General features: G+C 54.9%; 1 protein-coding gene and 1 pseudogene across 1 annotated transcript; both read right to left on the reverse strand.

Annotated features, from left to right (window-relative positions):
* Positions 1-2,628: 2,628 nt before the first annotated feature.
* On the reverse strand, positions 2,629-6,137 carry LOC149338748 (uncharacterized; annotated as a pseudogene).
* Positions 6,138-6,340: 203 nt separating this feature from the next.
* On the reverse strand, positions 6,341-8,149 carry LOC149338749 (uncharacterized). The gene has a single exon (XM_089550349.1). The coding sequence runs from the start codon at positions 8,147-8,149 to the stop codon at positions 6,341-6,343; it is 1,809 nt and encodes a 602-aa protein (XP_089406475.1).

An 8,149-nucleotide genomic window follows, 5' to 3' on the forward strand; every position in this document is an offset into this window, starting at 1 on the left:
GCCCGGGCCGCTGCGTAAGCTACTAGGGATCCCTCCTAGTGTTTGTAAGGAGCGGGCCCTTCCGGCTCGCGCCATCGACCTCTCACTGTAAATAGGAATAAGTTTTCCTCCTCCTCCTCGTCGGTAAATTAGGTTTTGAGGAAAGGAAATGTATCTGTCTCTCATATCTCGGGGGACACCTAAACCTCACCGGAAGGGAAGGGAGGAGGATGGGAATGAGCGAAGACACCGTATTCACTAGACGCGCCTTTGTTCATTCCAAACAATCGAGCTGGCATGGCGGAGTGGATAGCATACTCGTCACGCACTCCGAAGACCGGGGTTCGATTGTCGAGCTCGACCAATTTCCTACTCGGTTTTATTTATTTATATGGTCGGACTAGAAAACTTAGTTAGGCTAATTAGGTAATTAAGCGATTAACTAAGCTCGGTCCAACTTACTTGGAGCATCACTATACGATCCCTTCAATTGGTTGCATGGTTACTAGCCAAAGTACAATTGGCCCCGTTTGAAATTCGCGCACTGTGACGTCACGACCGTTTCGACCAATTGAAAAGCGTGACATTTTTGTCGACAACTGCTGCTTACAACGATGATACATTAAAGGGTTCTGCCTTAAAAACAAGAGACATCCCTTATGGTTCTTGGTTTCGGTGGCTGTTGGATTCCGCCTTGTATGTCCTGACGAGCCCCTTTCCATTCCCACGTCTGCAGGGCTTCGCAAGCCACAGGGCATCTTACAATATCGCAGGGCACTAAGCTCAATGACCCCAATAACAAAATTCCGCGGAATATACATCCTGCATATAACATCGAGAGGAGGAAAGCAAGAGGTAAAGCCCTGCAGAAGAAATGGGACAAGCAACCTAACACCCTTTACGTGGACGCAGCAGGACCACACAATGGAGTCATGACTATTGTAGTCTCAACGCCTTCAGGGTCGATGGAGAACTGCGCCTCGGTGATAACATCTAACCCCACTCACGCAGAGGAGGCAGCTATAGCATTAGCTGTAGCATCTAACCCCAACGCCGTTGTGCCCACTGATTCCCAGAACGCCTGTCGCAACTTCAATTACGGATTAATTCATAAGTCAGGGTCGTCATTGCTGACTAAGCATCCACCCAACCAAGCCTCAGTCATCTGGTTTCCCGGTCACCTGGAACTACCAGGAGGAAACGAAGCCGCTCACAGGCATGCCCGAACTCTTCTATACCGGGCGTCTCCCCCTGATGACCATGAAGGGTGCCGTGACCTGATAGGTTTAGCAGTGTATGCTGACAATCTCGCGCCATACAGAACAGCCAGAAAGGAGTACCCAACACCACACAACTCCCTCAATAAGTTAGAAGAGAACACCCTTAGGAGACTACAAACCAACACATACCCAACGCCAGCTTAATTACACCAGTGGTACCCTACACTATACTCTCCGCAGTGCCCACACTGTGGAGAGGTAGCTAACCTCTACCATATGGTGTGGGCATGCCAATTTAATCCCTTAGTTGACCCCATTCCCAACCCCTCGGAGGAGCAGTGGGAGGCTATTCTGCTCAGCGATGATCTTGACCGTCAGCACTGGCTGGTGGGGAGGGCCAGCGCAGCAGCAGCAGCCAATGGACTACCGGACTAGGCGGACCACCCATATGTTCTGAGAATACTGAACAAATAAAGATGTTTTCAATCAAATCAATCGTCACATGCGAGGAGTATCTTCCGATTGAGGCTATGCATCACGTCCAAACACTCAGTAAAGTATCGTCAATGACTTAAACCTACATAATTCCCTGGAGATGAAACAAGAGGCCTCCTATTGGCAACATATACAGTGTTGACCGCGCGGCGTGTGAGGAACAACGGCATATTTCTGGTCACATTACAGGAACCATAGAGCCTTCCAGAGTAAGTTTACTTCAGTGGTGCATATTACACCCCAAAATTATAAGCTTGCACCGGTGAACTCTTACAGGTGCTACAGAGAGGGACGTTTTTTAAAAAAAAAAATTCCGTGCGTCAGCCAAGATTCCATAAAAAAAACACGCGACCCAAAACTGAGACGGGGACTGTGCAATCCAACGATTATGAGATCACTTGCTCTCCGCGTCTGAAGAAAAAAAAACCTATGGGGCACTTTGGCAGCCTAAAGTGCCGTAGGCGAAAGCCTTTGTCGCGCTGCTTCGACTGCCAATGACTGCCTATGTTTGTTAGGGCTGCGCCGCTTGGGAGCCACCCTCCTCCACTAGCTGCCGCACACGGACTGACGACAGAACAGCGCTCGACGCCGCTGCGCCGACAGCTCCACCTGTCGTCGAAGATGGCGTCACCTTGTGGCAGCTGCGCTCGTCGATGAGTCACCCCAGGCGCTGGATGTAACGCCGGACGGACGGGAGAATGAGCCATTAAAGCCTTTCGCCTTAAAAGCCAGAGCTCGAGTAAGCAAAGAAGGGCGATGCAAACAAAGTGCGCGCTTAGTGGAGAGAGAGAGAGAGAGAGAGAACAACTTTTATTTAGAAAGCCTGCAGAGTCGGTTAGGCTCCCTCCAAGCAGGGAGGACAAGCTTTTACCGCGACGCGGCCACTACGTCAATCTCGTGCGTTGTGCTCCTTGAGGTCTTGTTACGTCCCTCGCTACTTCCGCGGGTTCGAGAGGGCCGCCGCCCCCATCCTGGGGGTGCCGCCCCGCTCTCCTCGGTTTCGCTCGGTCGCTGCCTCTCGAGAGCTGCCGAGACCTGCTGGACGGCCTTGAGTTGTGTCTTTTGATCACAGCTCCTCGTTGCAGCCTCTAGCTGCGGCGGGATCATCGTCTTCTCGCTGGCTTCGCGCGGATTTACGCTACAGTCCCAAAGGATGTGAGCCGCGGTGGCTCTCTCCTTCGCGCACAGTCTGCATATGTCGCTCGCGTGCACACTCGGACACACGTGCTTAGCTAGCACCGGGGTGAGCAGGGACCCCGTCTGTAACTGTCTATATAACACTGCCTCCTTCCGGGTAAGCCCCGGGTGAGGTGGCGGCATAGTCTGTCTGTTCAGTCTGTACCATTTCACTATTTCGTAGAAGGTGGTCATCTTGTCCTTGGCACTGCGCCGCGACCAGGACTCCGAGTCGGCCGTGCTTTCAGCCGCGCGGTTGGTTAGTCCTCGCGCGGCCGAGTTGGCCGTCTCGTTGTGGTTCACGTTTCCGCGTTCCGACACGTCACTGCCCATGTGGGCCGGAAACCACTTGATCACCACAGGACTGTTGCGTCCGATGTCTTCGGCCTTGCGCAGTATGCGCGCGGCCTCACTACATACCCTACCCTTGGCGTAGTTCTTCACTGCCGTTCTAGAGTCACACAGCACTGTAGTACATCCGGGGTCGGAAACGGCCAAGGCGATGGCCACCTCCTCCGCCCGGTGCGCTTCTCGAGTCCGGACGCTCACCGCGGTCTTCGTTGCACCCGTCGATGCCCCGACAACCACCGCCGCGTATGCGTCGGTGCTCCCTTGATACTCTGCCGCGTCCACGTAGGCGGCGCCTTCTTCTCTGGCGTGGAGGTCCACGAGAGCCCTGGCCCTCGCCAACCTCCGCTCCCTGTTGTGCTCGGGGTTCACGTTCTTCGGGATCGGGAAGACCCTGAGCTTTCTGTTGATGCTGTCTGGTATAGGTACGTCTTTCTGCTGCTTGCCTTCCCTCGGTTCGAGGCCAAGGTCCCGCAGTATCTGTCTTCCGGTTCTCGTTTCGGAGAGACGCTCGAGTTGCGCCGTTCTCTGTGCTTCGGCTATTTCGTCCAGCGTGTTGTGGACTCCCAGCGCCATGAATTTTTCGGTGCTCGTGCCCCCGAGGAGACCGAGTGCCGCCTTATACGCCTTGCGTATGGTGGCGTCTATCTTATTACGTTCACTCGGCCTCCAGTTGTGGAAGGCGGCCACGTACGTTATGTGGCTAACTGCGAAGGATTGAACGAGCCTAGTCAGGCTCTCCTCCTTCATCCCCGCTTTTCTGTTGGACACCCTCTTGATGAGTCTCATTGCCGCAGCCGCCTTGACCGCGAGCTTGTTGACCGTTTCACCGTTGACTCGGTTTCGCTGGACGAGCAGCCCGAGTACCCGAATCTTCTCGACCTCCGGTATTACCTCTCCTCCCGCCGTCTTGACCGTGATCTTGGGACGCTCGTACTTGACTTCCATATTCTTTCTTTTCCTGCACGATCCTTTCGGGGGAATCACCAGCAGTTCTGACTTGGCCGGGGAGCAAACGAGTCCAGACCCGTCCAGCTGCTCCTCGATGGCGTTGACCGCTTCTTGCAGCGTTGTCTCGATGTGTCCGTCGCTTCCTCCCGCTACCCATAGCGTCACGTCGTCGGCGTAGATGGTGTGCCGGACTCCCGCTACTCTTTCTAGCCGGGTGGCCACCCCGATCATCACGAGGTTGAAGAGTAGCGGGGAGATCACCGACCCCTGCGGACTTCCGACGCTGCCCAGCTTCGTCTCTTCGAGCTGTACGTCTCCCGCACAGATTTCGGTGGTTCGTTCCGTCAGGAAGTCTTTGATGTACTGGTATGTCCTCCTGCCCATGTTTAGCCTGGATACTTGGGCCAGGATAGCCGAGTGCCTCACTTTATCAAAGGCGCTCTGCAAGTCCAGCCCGAGTACGGCTCTGTTGTCCTTGGTGCCCGTCGTATCGTCGATGATCTCGTTCTTCAGTAAGATCATGGCGTCTTGCGTCCCGAGTTTGTTCCGAAACCCGATGATGGAATTTGGGTAAAGCTCCGATTCTTCCAGGTAACGCTGCCACCTGTTCATGAGAACGTGCTCGAGGACCTTTCCCACGCACGAAGTGAGTGAGATCGGCCTAAGGTTCTCTATGTTGGGCGGCTTGCCAGGCTTGGGGATGAGGATCGTCTTGGCTGCTTTCCATTGCTTGGGTAGCCTTCCTTCTTGCCAGCACTTGTTGTAGAAGTTCGTGAGCGTTTCGATGGCCGCTTCGTTGAGGTTCTTGAGCGCTCTGTTGGTCACTCGATCGGGACCCGCGGCAGACCTTCCATTGAGTTCCTGCAGGGCAACTCTTACTTCCCAGGTCTGGATGTCGCGATCTAGAGTCTCGTTCTCCTTGCCTTGGTAATCCGGGTGTCTTTCCGTGGGGGTGGTCGGCAGGTACTTGGCGTCCAAGCGCCGCTTGACCTCGTCCTCCCCGTGTTCGCAGATTGCCTTGTGTAGGATCCTGGCCAGGTTGTTGTGTTGGTGGCCCTTGGTCTTGGTTTCGTCGAGGAGGTGCCGCAGCATGTTCCACGTCTTGCCCTTGTGCATCTGTCCGTCAGCTTAGTTGCAGGCCTCGTTCCACTGTTGGGTGCATAGCACCCTGCAGTGGACCTCGATCTGCCTGTTGAGCTCGGCGATCTTCTTCCTTAGACTTCGGTTGGTTCGTCGCTTCTGCCACCTCGCCTTTATGGACTGCTTGGCTTCTATCAGGTGGGCCAGCCGACTGTCCATCTTGTCTATCCGTTCGTCCGTCTCTAGCTCTTTGGTGGCTCCTTCCGTCGTCTCAACGACGTTGGCCGCCCATTGCTCGATGTCCGTAATGTCCTCTTGCACCGCGGGTAGCGCCTTTCGAAAGGCTTCCCAGTCCGTAATGCGATGCTTTCTTATGCCGGTGTTGCCTTGGCCTTCGAGCGGTATGACGACCTCTATGATGTAGTGATCGCTGCCCAGCTCTTGGCCCGTGTTTCTCCATTTCGCTTCTCTTGATCCTCCTTCAGTTTTGATGAAGGTAAGGTCCGGAGTTGTGTCTCTCGTAACAGATGTGCCGATCCTGGTGGGAAAGGCCGGATCCGTGATTAGGTTCAGTCCGACGTCGGTGGCGTCTTGCATCAGCTCTCTCCCCTTGACCGTCGTTCTGTGGTAGCCCCAGTCTTGGCTCGGTGCGTTAAAGTCTCCGCACACTACGAGCGTATTGCTTCCCGCGACTGAAGCTGCCTTGTGGAACAGTGCCTTGAATTTCTGTTGTCCGTGGGACGGGTTGCTGTAGACGTTCACCAGGAAAGTGCTCTCCCTCCTCTTCTTTCCCGTGATTACTTCCACCGTGCAGTGTTCGATGGCGCTTCTGCCGATCATTTCGTGTTCCACGAAGGTGATCCCTCTCCTAACGAAGGTGCAGACCCCTCTGCCCTTGCCCTTGGACGTGTCCCTTTTGCTCGGCGGGCTGTCGTGCGACCGGTAGCCCGGTAGTTTCGGCGTCTCTTCGGTGTGTGTTTCTTGAATCATTATGACGTCTGGTTTCCTCGTTAGTTGCTGCAAGTGTTGCTGCAGCACTGCTCTCTTGCCGGTAAAGCCGTTGCAGTTCCAGTGCCAGACCAAGAGGTCTCTCACTGGGGGTGTGGATGCTGCTGTACTTGCTGTCCCGTCATTGATTGCTGCAGTTTGGCGGTGATCGGTGCTTCCATACATTGTATTTGTGCCTGTATCTGCGTCTGCAGCTGTGCTTGCATTTGCGCCATTATGTTCTGGATCGTGCTCTGTATATTCGTTGTCATCTGCTGAACCGTTTGCGCGAGCGCAGTAAGTCGTTCGTTGGTTTCCTTGCTGGTCGCCTCGAGACGGTCGAGTCTGACGTCCTGTTTTTCGATTCTCTCCATTGTCTTTCGTTCCTTGGCGACCACTATGGCTCTCCTCTTGGGAGCCGGTCCCGCCGTTTTCGTGGCTCTCGGGTCCACCTCGACCTCTAGTTCGTCCTCGGTTATCTCTTCTTGTTCCCTCTCTTGTGCGGGCTTCGGCAGCAGCTGCTGCTGTTGCTGCATCGCAATTAATGTCGTTAGCTTCGCGTTGATTTCCTTGATGGTTGCGTCCTGCTCGGCGATTCTCTGCTTTAGCTTCTCGTTCTCGTCTCTTAGGGCTTTTATTACCATTCCATTCTCTTCTTGGAACTTCTTTGTGGCGTTTTGCGCCGGTGGTTGTCTCTTCTCTGCCATGTTAGCCTTGACTGCTTCGGCCCAGGTGACTCTTTCCCCCGACTGCGACGGTCTGTGGCGGCTGGCGCTCCTGCCTCCCTTGCTGTTGTCCCTCTCGCGGCTGCTGTCGCGCTGCCTCGAATCCCCGCGGGGTCTCTCAGCAGACGGCGCTCGCAGCGGCGGAAAGCTTTTCGGATCCAGTTGTTGCTGCATGGCTTCCATCTTGCGTTCCCATTGCCGTTTTTTGACCACATACGGCATCTTGTACTTGTTTTTGCATTCCCTCTCGCCCGTTGGATGCTGTCCCCCGCAGAGCTTGCACTTGGGCTTGCATTCGCGTTTGTGATCCTCGCTGGGGTTCACGATTCCGCAGCCGAAGCATACTTTGGCATTGGGATTCGGACATACGTCTCTTCTACGGCCGATCCTGCCGCATTGCCTGCACAGGTCAAAGTGCTTGCGGTAAAGCCCGCACCTGACTAATATCGAGCCATACTTGACGTAGTTCGGTACTTTTTGTCCAGCGAAGAGTACTATCACTGTGGTAGTATTGCCGATTCTGTGCGCCTCCACCGCTAGGGGGTTGCATGGGTTCACGATGTTTTCGGTTATCTCTTCCGGGGTGTCGTGTACGGCTATGCCTCGGATGACTCCCTTGACCGTGCCGTCCGGCGCCGTTCGGTAGGCGCTGACTTCGTATGCCTTGTCTCCTACGTTTAGGGTTTTGACCTTAGAGTACAGCGTGGCACGCCTCTCGTCCGGGGTGCTGACCACGATGATGTTTTGCTGCGCGTTCGTGCAGATGGTGTCTGCTTTGGCTTCTTCCTTCGTTATTCGAACCGCCGTCATGACGGCCGACATAATTATTGAAACCTCAGTTCTCGCTACGTTGAGACCTCCCCGTGGTCTCATGACTATCTTGGTGTCTTCCTTCGGCATGTCTATCGGCATCATCGCCGCTTTCGTTACCGAGGCTGCAACTCTCTTAGCAAAACTGGCCCTAGTCTTGGGTCTAGACTGGCGAGTAGTGGCGGCGGACTCACCGTTTTCCTTGCCGGCTATGATCTGCTTGATGCGCTTGCCGGAGGCCGACCAGCCTTCGGCTTCTTCCGGTATAATGTCCTCTCCGGGAACTTCAATGGACGTACGCCCGCCGAGACTGCCGATGCTCGGCGCTGACGTTATGTTGTCTCCCATCGACGTGGCCACTTCCATGTCGGACGCCAT

Source organism: Amblyomma mixtum, chromosome 6, assembly GCF_055824585.1.
Source record: "Amblyomma mixtum isolate Tamu chromosome 6, ASM5582458v1, whole genome shotgun sequence".
NCBI lineage: Eukaryota > Metazoa > Arthropoda > Arachnida > Ixodida > Ixodidae > Amblyomma > Amblyomma mixtum.

What these genes read in the sequence shown, in the direction of transcription:
- LOC149338749 (XM_089550349.1), bottom strand. Translation starts at nt 8,149, where the DNA reads ATGGCGTCCGACATGGAAGTGGCCACGTCGATGGGAGACAACATAACG.